The following is an 18,492-nucleotide window of genomic DNA, read 5'->3' as shown; positions in this document are numbered from 1 at the left end:
ACAAAAGTGACGACAGATACCACACAATGCCTGACATAAACTGACCACAAGAGTTCAACACGAGCACAAACACTTGTTCTCATATGAGCTAAAAACAGTTGATATGTGCCGTGCTTTGAGAAAAGGGGCTTTAGTGCATGTGCGTTAAGTGTTGTCCGCCTACACTTTCCGCCTAAACTAGATTTTGGTTCAGAAGAGACTTTCTTGAAACAAAAAATATCCTTAATGCTGAAAGTGTTGCCCCTGATTAGCCTGTGTGGACTGCACAGGCTAATCTGGGACGACACTACTACGAACATGCATTAAACCCCTTTTTCACAGAGCACTGCCCGTATATTTTTGAGCTTCAGAGATGTCTGCAACAGTAACACCCACCAAAGTTTGCTTCTTTAGCACAGGCACACCACCATCAAACACAAACACAGGCTTGATCCGGTAGTACAGGAGCTTGCAGATGCGAGTGAAGAGTCCGTGGAGGTGAGCGTTTGGCAGAGGGTTGCCGGAGCTATCACGCATGCCTTTGGAGAGCTGGTGCAGCCATACGCTGACATCTGTGTAATAATAAATGTTTTTGTCAATATATATAAACTGGCGTAAGGTCCATACCCGGTCGTATGGTAAAGCCTCCTTAAAAGCATTTTTTCTCTAGGAATAAGTATTGTTTTCAATAAACAGGCGCATTTATATGGATTTTTTAAAACGTATTTAGAGCAAGTTAATTAAGAAACCAACCACATTGACACAAACATTTTGACAAAGTCTTATAGTCAATCTCCTTTAAAATCATGTAAATACTAGTATGTGTGCTAGAGAAATGAAAGGTTAATATAAATACACAAAGTAAAAAAACATTTCTTAAGTATTTTTATACTATAAGGTATGAAAACCAGATCTAAGCTAAAAATCAAATATGTGCCGATAAAACACAGAGGTCCCCACATTTGTCTTTTGTTTTGAAATTTGACTTTTAAGTTTGACCTTGACCTTTGAGGTCTGGAGACAGGTGTTACATACAAAAGTTATCTAATGATGATAAACATTTGTGCCATGTTATTAAAAGCCATCAAAATATGGAAAGGGTATGGCAAAAACTTTAAAGCTCTTTATGGCCACTCGTTGTCTTTAAGGGTTTTCATTTGTGCAAAGTTATATTAAAATCCATCAATAACCAGCAAAGCTTTTGCTGAGACAGGAATTTAAGGATGAGAACATCTGGACAGAATGATGTGAGAAGACACAGACAGACAGTGCAAACGCTACACTCCGCCTTTGTTGTACGGTGCGATAACAATTAATATTACAAACACTCTATACTTTGTTTTGTGAACATACCCCTTTAAAGGAAAACTTTCACTGTGACTGTGAACATGTCCCTTAAAAGGAAAATTATCACTGTGAACATGTCACTTTGAAAGAAAACTATCACTGTGAACAGATTCCTTCAAACTAAACTATCACTGTGTACAGATCTCTTCAAAGAAAACTAAATTCATAGGTCATGGTGTCCTCCTAGCGACCAGGTCATGGGTTTGATCCCCACTGTGGGAGCGTTCTTTAGATCTCCCCCAAAGACACCAAGTACTGGTTCTTGGCCCATGAAACAAACTCGAGAGCCTTTCAATAAGCCTGAGGATCTCAATGCAATCAAGGTAAAATAAATAGGTTTCAACTTAAGAAAACTAAATCACTGTGAACAACGGTAAACTAAAATCCATAACAAAAGTCCCTTCAATCGAAATCTTAAATCACTGTGAACAGATCCCTTCAATGAAAACCACAGTACAGTAACTGTGACCAAGTACCCACCCACAGCCAGCACTTTCCCCTCCAGTGACTCCAGGGGTACAGGCTTGCCAGTGGAGTTGAGCAGCTGCCATAGCCCATGCACTCCCATACTGGTCTCTTAAGCTGTAGAAATAAACAATACAATACTGTATTTCATTTTTTGAAAATTCTAAAAAATCATATGATTTTTCAATGTATCTTTTCAATGGAAATTGGTAGATATTTCATTTAAGACCAATATTTGCACTCAATTATAATGAAGTATTTGCTCTGTCATTCAATTAAATATACACATATTATTTAACATGATTTGTATTTTGAACATTAAACTATTAAACTGTGAAGCCTAAAAGAAAAAAAACTTGTGTATACCGTGTTTTCAAAATCCAAATGTCAAAATTTTGCATTTGAATTAATGAGTTATAATCAAAATTAAAAATCTGAAAGACCCTTCATTTGTATTTAACAAAAAATAAATGATTTTAAAGGGATCTTTTCACGCTTTGGTAAATTGACAAAATTGAAAAAAGTTGTTTCAGATTCGCAAATTTTCGTTTTAGTTATGATATTTGTGAGGAAACAGTAATACTGAACATTTACCATGGTCTAATAGAGCCATTATATGCATCTTTTGACGATTTTAAAACCTAAAAATTATAAAGCGTTGCAACGCGAAACGATTGAATAATTTGGAGAGTTCTGTTTTTGTCGTTAAATTTTGTGAAACTACGAAGATTGCTTATATCAGGTATAAAATACGTTCACCATGTGTACTCGGCGGAATAGCTCAGTAGGCTGAAGCGTTTTTACTTCAGGACTCTGGCAGGACTCCAGGGGTCACTGGTTCGAAACCTGGTCCGGACAATGTTCTTTTCCTTTTTTTAATTTTATTCTTGATTTTTTACTGGAGCTTTTACGATCCAATGTTTACATTTATCGATATAAAGCATTTAATGAATAAGTTAAAAAATGCCAAAATCTGTGAAAAGGCCCCTTTAAAAGCTGCACAGTAGCCTATTTTTGAAGTCTGTGTGGGTTCTAAGAGATTTACATTTCTACTCAACTCCACACAAAAGTTCATATTCATTAGAAACAGACTTTTTGCATCAACAGTTAAAGAATAACGATGTCCTTTTAAGCTTTTCATTTTTGATTTAAAACACACTAATCAAGACCAGCGCTTTTTTCGAGTCAAATGAATACACGTCAAAAAGCTCCAAATGACCGCCTTAAGTAATTCACTACAACAAAATAAAAAATCACAATGTTTCAGTTTGAAGAAAAATAAGTACAACTAATTTGTAGCATTCAACTCAAGTGAATGAAGCTCTAACATGTATCGAAAAAATGAGATAAGAATGAGGTGTCTTACAGGGCTCTAATTTCTATTTTGATTTTCTTTTTGTAAGGGAATTTATAAACAAAAACTCTTCATCTAACATTCCAATGTATTCAATAAACAACACTTCCAGTTGCTAAGAAATATCAAATGATCTCTTTGAAGTCTTATTTTATTGCGCATGTATTTTTTGTTTCATATTATTTTATTTGGGCTATAAAATGTCAGATAAATAACTCTGTCATTCCATCATTAACAATATTTTGTCTGATTTTTTAATAATTGCATTTTGAAATGAACATTATACAATCATTAATAAGTCCCCAACTTGACAGGTTATTACAATACAATTAATTTATGAATTTGTCCAGAAAGTTTATTGTCCGAAATATATAGTAATGCACAATCGATATCTACAAGTTAAACAGTCGAACGAAAATTGAGTGTAACATTCTGTCTATTCCACTATCAAAAAATAACATATGCATTAGGCCTATCTATGTTAAATACTTTTTTAAACACACCAATGAACTTAATTTTAGAGATGTAATTGATATTGTTGATGTTGTTGAGATTAATTTACCTCAGCACCGTTTTGCGATTTTCATGACATATTTATTTTCAGGAGTTTTACTTGTGCAGACCAAATTATTTGCATGTTTTTTATATTATAAAGTTTTTATCAAAATTAGATGTGATCGAATAAGGTGCCATTCGATCTAAATAATGTCCACTGAAGAAGGGATACGGGCGACAAACGATGACGCGGCACAGTGCAAGAGGTTTGCGGTGGATAAAGGGTATTGGCAGGATCCGTTTATTGCCTTGTTTACTTCAAAAGCTCGACAAAGTCATGCGCCAGAAATCAGCATTGGCTACTATGCGAGAGTTAAAGCCCTGAAACTACTTCTTAAGAAGTTTATTACAGTATGCATCTTTTTTTATATGTTTTTAATTTTACACATTAAGCTTGTGTAGTTTATATAAAATCATTATTAGCATGTATTTTTTTAAAGATAAAACTACTTGTAGTCATGACCCCTGTCAATGCTGTATTAATAACATGGTTTAATAAAATGGCGCCTTGGGACAAATTGAGGTGCTTTTTAAAGGGATTTCCCCTCCCGACGTGGTAATGCGCTGTGGTGAAGTGGATATGGTGTCCGCCCAGCAAGCAGGAGTTCACGGGATTGATCCTCACTTTGGGTATGTTCTTTAGATATCCTCCAAAGACACCCAAGTTCTGGTTCTACCCTGGTCCATGACTCATTTTATAATCAAATTTCGTCGATGCTTCAGAGGAGCCCTGCAATTAAAGGAGAAGAACATATCACTTGAATTTCATTATCCCCACGCTTTTTGAAAAAAAGGTGGGGATATTGTGGTTATCTCCGCCGTCCGTCCGTCTGTCTGTCTGTCAGTCCGTCCGTCCTGGCCACTATCTCCTCCTACACTAAAAGCACTAGAACCTTGAAACTTACACATATGGTAGCTATGAGCATATGTGCGACCCTGCACTATTTGGAATTTTGATCTGACCCCTGGGTCAAAAGTTATAGCGGTTGGGGTGGGGCCGCGTCAGAAATTATCACTCATTTTTTTAGGTTATTTTACATTTACTTCTTTATTTCTACACCGATTCACTTCAAATTGATACTGGACCTCTCTTATGACAATACGGTCAATCTCAACCATGCATGGCCCCATTCCCAACCCTGGGGCGCCCCGCCCACATAGGCCACACCCACCAAAAATTTCCATTTACTATCATTTTTTCATTTCTACACGGATTCACTTCAAATTGATACTGAACTTTTGTTATGACATTAGGGTCAATCTCAACTATGCATGGCCCCAATCCCAACCCTGGGGCGCCCGCCCACATAGGCCACACCCACCAAAAAATTCCATTTACTATAATTTTTTCATTTCTACACGGATTCACTTCAAATTGATACTGAACTTCTCTTATGACATTAGGGTCAATCTCAACTATGCATGGCCCCATAACCAACCCTGGGGCCCCGCCCACATAGACCACACCCACCCAAAATTGCCTTTACTATAATTTCTTCATTTCTACACCGATTCACTTCAAATTGATATTGAACTTCTCTTATGACAATACAGTCAATCTCAACTATGCATGGCCCCATTACCAACCCTGGGGCGCCCCGCCCACATAGACCACACCCACCCAAAATTGCCTTTACTATAATTTCTTCATTTCTACACCGATTCACTTCAAATTGATACTGAACCTCTCTTATGACAATACGGTCAATCTCAACTATGCATGGCCCCATTACCAACCCTGGGGCCCCGCCAAAATAGACCACACCCACCCAAAATTGCCTTTTACTATAATTTCTTCTTTTCTACACCGATTCACTTCAAATTGATACTGAACTTCTCTTATGACAATATGGTCAATCTCAACTATGCATGGCACAATTACCAACCCTGGGGCGCCCTGCCCACATATGTCACACCCACCCAAAATTGCCTTTTACTATAACTTCTTCATTTCTACACCAATTCACTTCTAATTGATGATGAACTTCTCTTATGACAATAGGGTCAATCTCAGCTATGCATGGCCCCATTACCAACCCTGGGGCACACCTAGGTCAAACATTCGGCGTGGGGATACGCGTCGGCCTCTGCCGCGCCATTTCTAGTTTGACTTGGTTTGTAATAACTCTAAGAAAAACAGTTATGAAGTGAGCGTTATGGTGGATCAATGCAATGAATTGAAATCCCAATGAACTTTAACGGTATTTGTGATTGGCTGTTTTAGATGCCTGGTTAGCTCACATGCCTTGAAAGCAGTATGTCCTTAATTAGAGTCCCGGGCTGGCTTCACACTATTGCAGTTCTCCGTAGAACCTGCAATTGGGTTCGTTGTTATACACTGTTCCATGTAGTGCTGCAACAATACGCCAAAAACCGTATTGCAATATATTGTCAGTTCAAAAACCCGTATTGCAATATATCGCAATATATTGCTAACTTGTACCAAAATTATAACTTGCCAATTACCCAATAATCCCATAAATTCCAATTTTAAAGCAAATTCTGGTAAATATTTACTATAAATGTGCTCAAGAATAATAAGAAACACAAACATTTGCAAATTTTCTTAAGTATCAAATACATTTTTGCAATTGTTACTATTTAAAGATGTGATGAAATAACGTCCAACCGGGGCGTTTTTCCCACTGAACACGCGTAATTCAGCTGACGTGATGTTCCCGTTTTTATACAACACAAAATACACCCACACTTTCCATGCGACGTTCTACATGTCTGTATAATTTTCGCGCGCTTTTTATTGAGACAAAGGATAAAGCACTTTTTATTTGACGCTATAATTTTTTATTGTCGCGTTAGCATTCAAATTTGGAAGCGTGTTTCCGAAATTCGGATTTCAAATAATGCTCAAATCAGAATCGAACGAAACATTTACAGCTGTGCGCAATTAATTCAACGATAATCTGTTCAAAAGCATCGAATGAATGCTCCCATGTAACAACGCTACTCCGTATAATACACTTTTTAGAATGCTTTTTTTACGTAAAAAATAATTTACACTGCTTTGTTTTGTTTACCTTTTTATCATTATTTCGGATGGCTTTTCTGGACGAAATGTGAATGAATTTTTGAAAATTTTCGTACCGGTATGATGAAAATCATATCGCAATACAATATGCGGATTGCGTATTGCAATATATACCGATATACCGGTATATTGTTGCAGCCCTAGTTCCATGTGACTCGAAATCAATGATGAATTCCTATTTGGCAGGGGAGAATTTCTTGGTACCAAATTAAAGCTGGATTGGTGATAAGCTGTGTAATCAGCCCTATTAGCTCACAAAGTATAGGTCTTGCCTTGATAGTGGGGTGGTGTGTTAAAGTCCCAGACTTGATGCACACTTGTTCGCATCTGTCAAAACCTTTGTAATGTCTTTAAACTCGTCCTTTAAACATGTCCAAATTAAATGCACATGTTATGCTCATGTTAAGAATTGTACATCTTTAGTGCAGTGCTAAAGCCTTTTACGTTTAATGTGCTCTATATCAATTTTCTTTTTATCCCCCGCCATAGGCGGAGGGATATTTTTTTGGCCTTGTCCGTCCTTCAGTCCGTCCGTTTTTCCATCCGTCCGTCCGGCACTTTTGTGTCCGGAGCCATATCTTAGAAGTGCTGTGGCGGATTTCATTGAAACTTGGTATGAGTATATATATGGATAAGAGGATGATGCAGGCCAAATGGAATTGTACACCATTGGATAATAACGGAGTTATGGCCCTTTGTATCTTGAAAAAATGCTTTTTTGTGTCCGGAGCCATATCTTGGAAGTGCTTTGGGGGATTTCATTGAAACTTGGTATGAGTATATATATGAATAAGAGGATGATGCAGGCCAAATGGCACTGTACACCATTGGATAAAAACGGAGTTATGGCCCTTTGTATCTTGACAAAATGCTTTTTTGTGTCTGGAGCCATATCTTGGAAGTGCTTTGGCGGAGTTCATTGAAACTTGGTATGAGTATATATATGGATAAGAGGATGATGCACGTTGGCGTTTTTCATCCGTTCAGAAATATTTGTGTCCAGAACCTGAAGTATATTGGCGGGGGATATCAATTCAACGAATTTGCTTTTTTCTGTAATATCTACATATTAAGTTGAGCTCAGTCTAAAAAATTACAGTAAGTCAAGTAGGTATGGCTTCCAACTAATACCAATCAAACATATTATTTATTTACGTGTTATTTACAGGTAACAGATGGCAAATGTCAGGTAGTCAGTCTTGGTGCCGGTTTTGACACTTTGTTCTGGAATCTCAAAGATGAATGTGTAAATACAACCTCATACATCGAAGTAGATTTCTCAGCTGTAACTTCAAGGAAGATTCAATGCATACGTCGCTCAGAAAAACTTCTGAGCAAGATCACATCTGACGGTAAATTACATGAATGTACTTGTGTCAGTTTATTACATTTTGTTTCTTTTAACTAGCTCAAATGTTTCATGCCCTGAGACCATGTGTAGAAGGCATGATTAACTGTGTCTAAAGCCTTTGAGATCACACTGAAATGTCCATTTTGTGGAATATTTCATGGAACGTTGCTATTTTTTAAGGTAAATTAGACAATTTGCAAAATGCTTTTATTTAAGGTAAAGGTCAAGGTCATACTTGAATTTTACATTTTTGAGTCTCCATTCGTGTGTCCCCTCATTTCCAAAATGGAAAAATCGTTTTTACTTTTAATTGCTTTAATTAAGCAACTGTTGCTACTGAAATTGCCATATTTATTTCATTTCAGGAGAGGAGGTGAAATTCAATGCAACAGACCTTCATGGTAAAGACTATCACTTGGTGGCTGCAAACCTGAAAAATCTTGCAGAACTGGACCAGAAATTACATGAGTCTGGAATTGACAAAACTTTGCCCACAATTTTCATTGCAGAGTGCGTGTTAGTGTATATTGAGAAATCCAACACGGATGCCATTCTTAAATGGGTCACAGATAATTTTTCGACAACTTTCTTTGTCAATTATGAGCAGGTTAGTTTTGGTATTTACATTAAATTATTTATAATTAAAAATATGCAGAACTTTGTTTATGTAACACATTCAGAATCATTCTAAATAATGTCATTTTCAAAGAATAATTTTTAAAACATGTCTTGTTATTTGTTAACATTTGTAGCTAAACATCTTAAAATTTAAATTTATTTATGTTTTTACAATTTGCTTAAATAATATCTTGTAATCCATGTTAAAGTAACAATCACGCTCAAAAATATCGAATATTTCGTTAAATAAGCTAACCGATAAAAAAATCAATGTTCCTTTTAGCAAAATGCAAAATTTCAACGTTAGATGTTGTCTGGTAGAATTGATTTAACGAGATACAAAATGCTCGTTTTTATTTTTTTGTGGCCACAAATAATTCCATTTATATCTCCCGTGATATATCCGAACATTTACGGGCGAACACGAGATTGGATAGGGTAAGCGTCGGAAGCATGACATAGCTCTCATGAATAATCATTCTGTGAAATCAAAATGAATTCTGCGTAACTGGAACTGGAAAATGGCTTGTATAAATTATGCAAATGAACGCAACCCGAATGAATCCGATCCTGACTCGAAAGCGAAAGTAGAACGATATTTAGATATTTAGATGCTTTAAACTTGCCGAATGCTTGCAATATAACGTTTTTACATCAATGTTACTTGTTTTTAGGGTCTTCCTATTGTAATTAACCATCATATGGTACTACTTGTTGTCGAATGTTTTTATATAGCATAATACAGTAGCCGTATGTATTGGTGAGCGTGATAGTGACTTTAAGTGATGCTCCAAAGATGGTAGAGAGTATCTATTAGCTGATGTTGGTTAGTTAGTTTGTTTGCTCTGTAAGAACAGCCACGGATACCTTTCATAAAAAATACCTTATATACTTAATAGTGTCATAATAAAACAACTTTTATTTTGCTTAAGGTCCCAGTGAGTTTGACAGTTTTCATAAAATCTTCACCAAACTGAATATGTTAAATATTACTTTGTATTTAGACTTGGCATAGCTATTTTTATTTAGCACTTTTTACACTCGTAACAAAAACATGATTCATTTAACTATAGACAAAAATTGACCGGTTTTCCTATTTTTAGGTTAACATGGCAGACAAATTTGGGGAGGTCATGTTGGATAATTTACGATCGAGAGACTGCATGCTGCATGTGGAATACTGTCAGAGTCTGGAGTCACAAAAGCAGAGGTCTGTTTCACTAAGTAAATACTTCCTCAGGATGAGACACCTGAATCAAGGTTCATTACATTTAGTAACAAGAAACCGTCGGAGACGGGTGATGCTCACCAAAGGTTTTTTTTGTCACAATATTGCACTATATCTTCAGATAAAAGGAAACGTCTTGAGGGGTATAACTTTGGACAAAATAATACGATGGATGGTTTAGCAACTTAAAAATTTCAAAGGGCCATAACTCTCTAAATAAATCATCTAACCAGAATCCACAAATAACATGCCCATCTCCTCAAGGTAGTTAAGCTTCCCATAAAGCTTCATTGAATTCCAGTCAGTAGTTGGGGAGAAATAGCCCGGACAAAAATTGCACTTTAAGTACAGTTTATAGAAAATTTCAAAGGGCCATAACTCTGTGAAAAATCATCCGACCGTAACCAGCTGATAATATGCACATCTCCTGTTGGTAGTGAAGCTTCCCATAAAGTTTCATTGAATTCCCGTAATAAGTTGCTGAGAAATAGCTCGGACAAGAATTGCACTATATGTACAATGGAATATTTCAAAGGGCCATAACTCTGTGAAAAATCATCCGACGAGAACCGGCTGATAATATGCACATCTCCTCTTGGTAGTGAAGCTTCCCATAAAGTTTCATTGAATTCCGGTCATTAGTTGCTGAGAAATAGCCTGGACAAGAATTGCTATATATGTACAGTTAATGGAAAATTTCAAAGGGCCATAACTCTGTGAAAAATCATCCGACCAGAACCGGCTGATAATATGCACATGTTGTCTTGGTAGTGAAGCTTCCCATAAAGTTTCATTGAATTCCGGTTATTAGTTGCTGAGAAATAGCCCAGACAAGAATTGCATTATATGTTCAGTTAATGGAAAATTTCAAAGGGCCATAACTCTGTAAAAAATCATCCGACCAGAACCTGCTGATAATATGCACATCTCCTGTTGGTATTGAAGCTTCTCATAAAGTATCATTGAATTCCGGTCATTAGTTGCTGAGAAATAGCCCGGACAAAAATTGTGCACGGACGGACGCACACACACACACACACGCACGGACAGACGAAGCGGCGACTATATGCTCCCCCCCCAAGATAAAATTTGGGGGAGCATAAAAACTGTTGAGTCACTATAACAGAGATTTGTTATATGTTTTTGTGAACACTGCCAGAATGCGGAGTCACTAAATCAGGTTTGTTATGTGTAGTAAACGTTATTTGAGCAAAACCAAAGGTTTGTTTTGTTTAGTAAATACTAGGGCTGTAACGATACATTCGAATATTCAAATTCCTCGAATACGGCTGTTGACGAATCGTATTTGTTATTCGCCACCTCCCAAACTGAATATTTGACGAATACAAACAAAGTGGTTTCGAGTGTGAAAGTTTAATCATCTCATCTTACCTTACAAATGAAGGTTCATACAATAAACCCCTATATTTAAATGTTCTTCTCCTTATTCCGGCGTTTTTCATCATGTTCATCCCACCCACTATGTTACACAGTGAGATTATCAACAAAAATGGCGGGCACGGGTTGAATATTTGAGTTGTGGTCAGTATTTATGGGGTAATTAAAACTATTTCATGTGCAATACTTTTTCTATTGTCACACTGTTTTTATTCAATATATCAAATGAGCATATGTCAGATAGGTGACATTGAAATATCATCTACATCACCTATCTGGTATATGCTCATTAAAAAAATGTGAATGGGTACTGTCACTAATGTGTCAACTTTTGACGCTTATTTGTTTTACTCAAGGATTTTATTGGTGCTAGTCATGTTTTCAAAACTGTGTTCAAAGTTTAAGCAGTTCTAGTCAGTGTTTTGTGATTTCAAAGTGTTATATTTCATATTTTCAGTATGCAATGATACTCAATTAATCAAAATTTTGACAAATACTCATCAGTTTCATACTATATAAGGTCATGTCAAGTTGTCAGTATTACTTTTGTTCATTAAAATTCATATTCGCGAATAAATATTCGTATTCGCCACCCTGTATTCGTGATACGCATTGTATTCGTCAGCTAGTGTATTCGTTACAGCCCTAGTAAATACTGTCACAGTCTTGTGTCCCAATAAAGAGTTTGTTAGTTATGTAAATACTATCAGAGCATGGAGTCACTAAAACATGGTTTTAGTATGTTTAGTTGATACTGCCTTAGCGCGGAGTCACATAAACAGAGGTTTTTTATGTGTAGTAAATACAGTGCAAGTCTGGAGTCACAATATACAGGTTTGTTATGTTTAGTAAATACTGCCTCGTGATGAGTCATTAAAACACGTGTTTTTGTGTTTAGAAAATACTGGTACTGCTTGAATCTGGAGTCACAATACAGAGGTTTCTTATGTGTAGTAAATGATGCCACAAGATTAGTCACTTAAATATATTTCCAGTATGATTATCTTGCAATTTTTTTAAGATTTTAAGTTTTAGTTGTGTATGCAAGTTTGTTTTGAAATGGCACAGATGATGAATTTGAATACTGGTATGACTCAAGTCATTCTTTTTATCAATATACCCTTGTACATGAATATTTACACCGACAAAGTATAGTTTATTATATAAAATCTCTATTATTTATCACAGAATGCTGACTCATGGTTTCGAAGGGGCTGATGCGATGGAGATGAGGCATGTGCTTAGTTCCCTCCCACAGGATGATATGCAGAGGTAAGGGGCCTTTAATTGATTGATTTTGTCTGTAACCTAGATCTCAAGAAGATTGTGTTACGATATCAGTGGCCCACTGATCAATAGCCTGTGTTGATGGAACAATGGCTTTTATCCAATCTTCATAAAACTTAATGTTATGTTTATAGGACAATATCTCAGCAGATTATGGTATTCACACAAAGTTATGGCCCTTGCATTTTCATAAAATTATCTTATTATTCAAATGAAATTTTTGGTTGTTTTCACTTTAATTTATCCACAATTTTTCATCCTTTTTGTAACTAATTTGATTGAATATTGTATGGTTATAATTTTTTAGCCAAGATTGATTATTATTAATAAATTGAACTTCCCTGTAAGATATTAGTTAGAGCCATTGAAATTACCTTTTTGGCTGATTCATCTGTCATTGGGAAATAGTTTGTATCCTATCTTTACTAAACTGTAATAACATATGATGTGTGTTCATTAATTTTTCACCCAAAATTATCAGTAAACCAAATAGTTGAAGGAATTGCTGAGTTATCGTTCCTTGTTTATCCCACCTTGTTTTTGCACTCCTGTCCAATTGATTAAATTCATTTTACACACACCACTTAAATTCGCAAGTTAATCCCATAGCTCAATATACACATGTTCCCAAGTAAATATGAACATTTTCCTTTTCCACAAAGTGGGAAAATTGCTTTCCTTACTCAAAAATAACTTAATGCTATATGTTTCCTTCCTAATTTCACAACATTGATCAGGGTCTATAAAGCGTGCTAGTAAAGAGGAGATGTAGCTAATTCTGGTTTTGGTTTCATTTCGTCATGCCTGAGAAACTTGCGGTTCTCGTACTCTGGTCTGTATATAACCATTGAACCCAGCAAATGTTTTCCTTCTTTATAAAGTACCAGAAAACGGCACTTTCCCAATAAGGAAAAAACAACAAATTTCCCAATTGCTGTCAAAAGTTCCCAATTGAAGGTTTCTAAACAACAAAAAGATATATTTAAAAAAACATTTAGTTAGTTTCCCTATGCAGCTCTATGGCTTGAACCTAAGTAAATATAATATTGACAACTTGACACCATTTAGTTATCAATTTGTAAGTATTTGAGAACAAAAAATCAAACACACCATTTTCCCAAGATGAAGACATCACGACTCAAATTGTCCCAATTCCATGTTTGTTGCACACAATTTTCCCAATTGGGCTGGTAATGGTACTTTTCCAAACTGGGCAAAAAAAAAATCGCTGGAACCATAATAAAATTGAAATGCATTCTCTTCTATTGCTATTTATTTTAATTTAAAAAGTGGTGCTTTGATGCTTATTTATATGTCCACTTAAATGTTTTGTGAATAATCCTGAGGTTGGGAGATCCTTTAAACTGGTTGTAACCCCCAATGATTGGCATGGACAATTACAAGGCAGTGATCCCAGTTTTGTTCATTTTTGTGTGTTTGTTGTGGACGCTGTGACTTGTCTACTGCATTTATTTTGTGCCTTGTACTGCAATTGGTTTCTCGCCATAAATACATTACCCAATTGTGTAATGAGGTTTGTCTCCAGCTAAGTATTCACTTTGTATATGTTTGTTTATACTTTATAGTTAAGGATGCAAAGGTCCAGCTGTTTGTCAAAATTAGCCTCACTCCTGGAAAGCGGGGCCTAATACATGTGTGTAAAGTCTCATACCAGATTAGCCAGGGTAGTTTGCACAGGCTAACCATGTGTAAAGTCTCATACAGGCTAACCAGGAAAGACATTTTGGGCGTTTATAGTATTTTTCATTAAAACTTAAAAAGGAAGTCTCTTCTTTGTGTAATTCCAGTTAAGATGTGAAGTGTCATCCCTGATAAGCATGTGCAAACTGCAAAGGGTAATCTGGCTGAGACAACACTTTACGCCAGGGATCTATACATTTGTTTGTATAGGTCCCTGTTTACGCACATGCATTAAGCCCCGTTGTCCCAGAGGAAGGCTCATACAAAGGAATAACATGAGACTTATGAATGTGTTTTCAGGATACAACAGATAGAGTTTCTGGATGAAAGGGAGTTGCTTGATCAGCTGATGAGCCATTATTGTTATTGCTGGGCGTTCAAGGACCCCAACAATATTGGGCTTTCACATATCAATATTTAGAGACTGTTCATCATCTCCTGTTATCTTTGCCTGTGTTCCTGTCTGGAACATTTGCCGCCGTACAGCTTCATCCAATGCCTATAGTGTGGGCAACTCCCTTTAGCTGTCCCCAATTCTTGCCCATATGCTGGGCATCTAACTCCAGGTTTCGGCGCCATATGTTTCTAGGCTGCTCTCTCATCAGTAACATTATTGTATACTTGTTGACTTGTTGTTGTTACTTTGCTTTTACTGATGTATCAATGGGATTGCATTTACCTATACATGCAACTATTATATGCATTGCTTTGTGCTCTGTACAAGTCAGCCATACAAGCATGAATACATTGCTTATGAAGCTGTAGTTTTGTGTCATGAAATCATGTTTGATAAAAATTGAAGCAAAATCAATGAATCAAAATCAATACCTACTCAATTATTCCATAATTTATTATGTAATGCACTGCAAAATTTTGTTGTTTTTTAGCTCGACTATTTTATATGAAATATTTATAGTGGAGCTATCCTACTCACCCCGGCGTCGGCATGAGCGTTAGCGTGAGCGTGCAAATGTTAAAGTTTGCGTACCAACCCAAATATTTCCTATGTCTCATGACATATTGCTTTAATATTTTGCATACTTCTTTACCAACATGACCCCAAACTATAAACAAGAGCAGACAACTGTATCAAGCATTTTGTAAGAATTATGGCCCTTTTTTCACTTAAAATATGCATATTATTGATAAATCTATGTTTAAGTTTGCTTACAGCCTCAAATATTTTCAATGTCCCTTGACATATTGCTTTCATATTTAGGCAACTTCTTTACCAATATGACCCCAATCTATAAACAAGAGCAGACAACTGTATCAAGCATTTTGTAATCTTATGGCCCTTTTTTGTCTTAGTAACTGAATATTTTGTTACATTTTGTGTTCAGATCCACTTGACTTCTGAAGTATCAAAGCTATTGCTTTCAAACTTCAAATATTTTCTTACAATCATGAGGGTACTGTACCTGGCAAGTTCAATTTGATCTTGACCTTTGAATGACCTTGACTCTTGAGGTCAAAAGAATAAATTATAGTTAAATTGCCATAACTTCTTTATTGATGATCAGATTTTATTAATACTTTGACAAAACAACACTTACCTGAATACCACAATGGATTCCACCCAAACAATATCCCACGCCCCAACCCAGAATCCCTGCCCCCCCCCCAAAAAAAAATGACACCACCCCCACATTATACCCCCTTCGCACCCCCCACCCCCCCATACCCAACCAACAAAGAATATTTTTTTCTTTGAAACATGGTTAAAAAAAAACAAAACAAATATTCACTTTTTTTTGAAGGGCCGTCCAAACTTCCCACCCAAGCTATTGCAATCAAACATGAAATAAAATCTTATTAGTTTGTTTTTATATCTTTACAAATTTTCAGTAGATTGTGGAAAATATACCTGAACTATTACCTTGACCTTATTGAATAATTTGAACAATTTCCTTATGATGGCTTACGTTATACTGTCAAGCACTCAATTAGTTGAGCACGCTGTCCTCTGACAGTTCTTGTTTGTTTTCCATTCCTATTTATGATAACTCAAGAACATGTATACATATGTTGAATGTTATATCCTTATTTACATAGTCTTATTTTGTTTCTTGGTATACACTGCTGTCTGAGTTTTGAAATTTGTGAAAATAACTCGAAAAATTGTAAATTCCTCAGTCTGTGAAAAATGACGAACAACAGCAGATCAGTTGCATAGGCTTAATGGATTTTAATGAGAAAGTTGTGTTGGTAATTAATTAGTTTTGTTAAAGATTTTTTTTAAAGATTAGATTGTTTTCTTAGTATTTTTTTGTGTGAGGCCACCAGTTTGGTGAATTCACATTCATATGCGGATTATCGTAAAGGAATATGAGCATGTTCACTGCTTATTTTTAAATACAGCGCTTAATACATATGCGTCTCAGATAGTTCCTTAGAAAGGCTCATATACCGTTTTAAAAGGACGTTTAATTGGTCGGAATTAGGTCGTTATGACAGATTTCAAAGTGCTGTTGATGCTGCTCTTAGATACAACAAAATATCCAGTCTTCAGAGTAATCATGACTTACTTTTTAAAGTGAAACAATGCAGTTATGATGCTATTTACCGGTAAGCTATTGTAAATACGACGAGTGTTGTTTATGATAGTGGAGTGATGATTTGCTCATTCAAATCGATTGACTTGAAATGGGTTATGTTGAATTTGAATTGCATAGATTAATTTTGACCACTGACGCCGTTTGTTTATTATTCAGTGTAAGTGGTATTCACTGAAAATGTTTGGAGCATAAGAACATTCTATTAGTTATGAACGTCCTAAACAAAGTGTTTAACTTATAAATAAGTGACTTTTCATTTACGTGATATAACTCTAGTCGCATAAAAATATTGTTCAGAATGCATATCATAAAAACTACAGGCTGCATAAGGAAGGGCAGCATACTCCATGATTGCCTTTATTGATGTATTAACTTAATTGTGATTTTTAATGTTTATAAATATATACATCGAACGATTCGCTAATATCGAGCGTCTCCTGATTTCGAGCACTTAAAGAACATTAAGAACGCGGCTCTCTTGATGACGTTACACGCAAACGCTCCGAGTATTTTGTCTCCCTAAAATCTCTACGCTTGAAAATAAATACAGACTCGACCAAAATGAGGAAAAAAAAAAGGATTTCAATATCTTACTTCAACTGAAATAATCCAAATGTATCACTATTCCATTCAATCTTTTGGTCAAAGACATTAAACTTCCACATAAATTGCAAAGTGAGACAGACGACTGCGCTAGTGTATTTGATTTATTTTAAAGAAAAAATCTTTTGCTTTTCCCCCCGATTCTCGGAAAATGTTGCATGAAACAATCTAGCATAAGAGCATGTTCGGTGGTATACCGATTGAATGCTTTATAAATTCTTGTAATAGTACCATTTATGAAAAAATGGCGAACGTTTGTGTTTTTGCAATTCTTGAGCACTTTGATGTGTCCATATTGCAATAAAAGACAAATGACCGATAAAACAGAAACTTTAAATTGTAAATAGAAGTTATACAAAAAGTTTTATAACTGCTTCAGTTTGTACAAATATGTTCAGTGAATCGATTTTTGACGATGCTGCGAAGTCTTCACAATGGCGACCTATCTATTAACCCTTTTTATTAGAGATAAAACTGTTTCATGCTGAACACGCAGTTAAACAGTGTTACAAAGACGCGGACATGTTTCCAATGTTCTAGTGGTATTATCAAATCAGCCAATGCAGTCAATGAAGTGTATTCATCTGTACTTGGCCGCGGGAAGTTTTATTTGAATTCTATTGGACGCTAACAAAGGTCAGGATAAGGTGAAAAGCTGGCGTATACAGCTAACGCCGAAAAAAAAATTCACAATGGCGACCTATGTAAAAGACCGAGATTGAGATTGTTCGATTTTTCTACCGTACCCGGGAAATGCTAAGTCAGTTGTTGTCGGCTATTTCTTTTATTAATTATAATTATACAAGCGATTTTGACCCATTTGGCGCTGACGTAATTTCAGAGAAAAACCAGGAAGAAGTTGACGTACTGTTTTGCGCGATATTTTCTCGCATTTTTTTTCTAATCGGCATACCTCGCTGATTATCATTGATAAAGGTAAAGGAAGCTTAGCTATAAATAGGATAGCATATTCTGGGAAAACGATTTAATAATATTTGAAAA

The 18,492-nt window shown here is 35.8% G+C and overlaps 2 protein-coding genes across 5 annotated transcripts in view; one reads left to right on the top strand and one right to left on the bottom strand.

Annotated features, from left to right (window-relative positions):
• LOC127833859 (DNA excision repair protein ERCC-5-like) overlaps window positions 1-3,708 on the bottom strand; it is a 28,017-nt gene extending 24,309 nt beyond the window's left edge. For 2 of the 4 annotated variants that reach the window (XR_008027655.1, XM_052359337.1), the window contains exons 1-3: window positions 3,649-3,708; window positions 1,807-1,908; window positions 376-551 (exon numbers count right to left, since the gene is read on the bottom strand). Coding sequence is in view for 3 of the 4 variants with exons in the window: in XM_052359337.1 (XP_052215297.1) it covers window positions 376-551; window positions 1,807-1,894 (264 nt within the window). In the remaining variant the exon portion in view is untranslated. Of the gene's footprint in view, window positions 1-375; window positions 552-1,806; window positions 1,909-3,225; window positions 3,391-3,634 lie in introns of those variants that run through there. The other 2 variants (XM_052359339.1, XM_052359338.1) reach the window with 2 other exon arrangements.
• A 16-nt stretch (window positions 3,709-3,724) lies between these two features.
• On the top strand, window positions 3,725-16,701 carry LOC127833860 (leucine carboxyl methyltransferase 1-like). The gene is made up of 6 exons (XM_052359340.1): window positions 3,725-4,051; window positions 7,915-8,098; window positions 8,463-8,704; window positions 9,819-9,925; window positions 12,530-12,613; window positions 14,630-16,701. The coding sequence occupies exons 1-6, from the start codon at window positions 3,851-3,853 to the stop codon at window positions 14,748-14,750; spliced, it is 939 nt and encodes a 312-aa protein (XP_052215300.1). The 5' UTR covers window positions 3,725-3,850; the 3' UTR covers window positions 14,751-16,701.
• The last annotated feature ends 1,791 nt before the right edge of the window (window positions 16,702-18,492 follow it).

Source organism: Dreissena polymorpha, chromosome 6, assembly GCF_020536995.1.
Source record: "Dreissena polymorpha isolate Duluth1 chromosome 6, UMN_Dpol_1.0, whole genome shotgun sequence".
Taxonomy (NCBI): Eukaryota; Metazoa; Mollusca; class Bivalvia; order Myida; family Dreissenidae; genus Dreissena; species Dreissena polymorpha.
This window is presented reverse-complemented; position numbering and strand designations above follow the sequence as displayed.

Excerpts from the sequence above, each read along its gene's own strand:
- LOC127833860 (XM_052359340.1), top strand. The coding sequence starts at position 3,851 with ATGTCCACTGAAGAAGGGATACGGGCGACAAACGATGACGCGGCACAG. Across the intron at positions 8,705-9,818 it reads TCTTTGTCAATTATGAGCAG|GTTAACATGGCAGACAAATT; the intron begins GTTAGTTTTGGT and ends TCCTATTTTTAG. Across the intron at positions 12,614-14,629 it reads CCACAGGATGATATGCAGAG|GATACAACAGATAGAGTTTC; the intron begins GTAAGGGGCCTT and ends ATGTGTTTTCAG.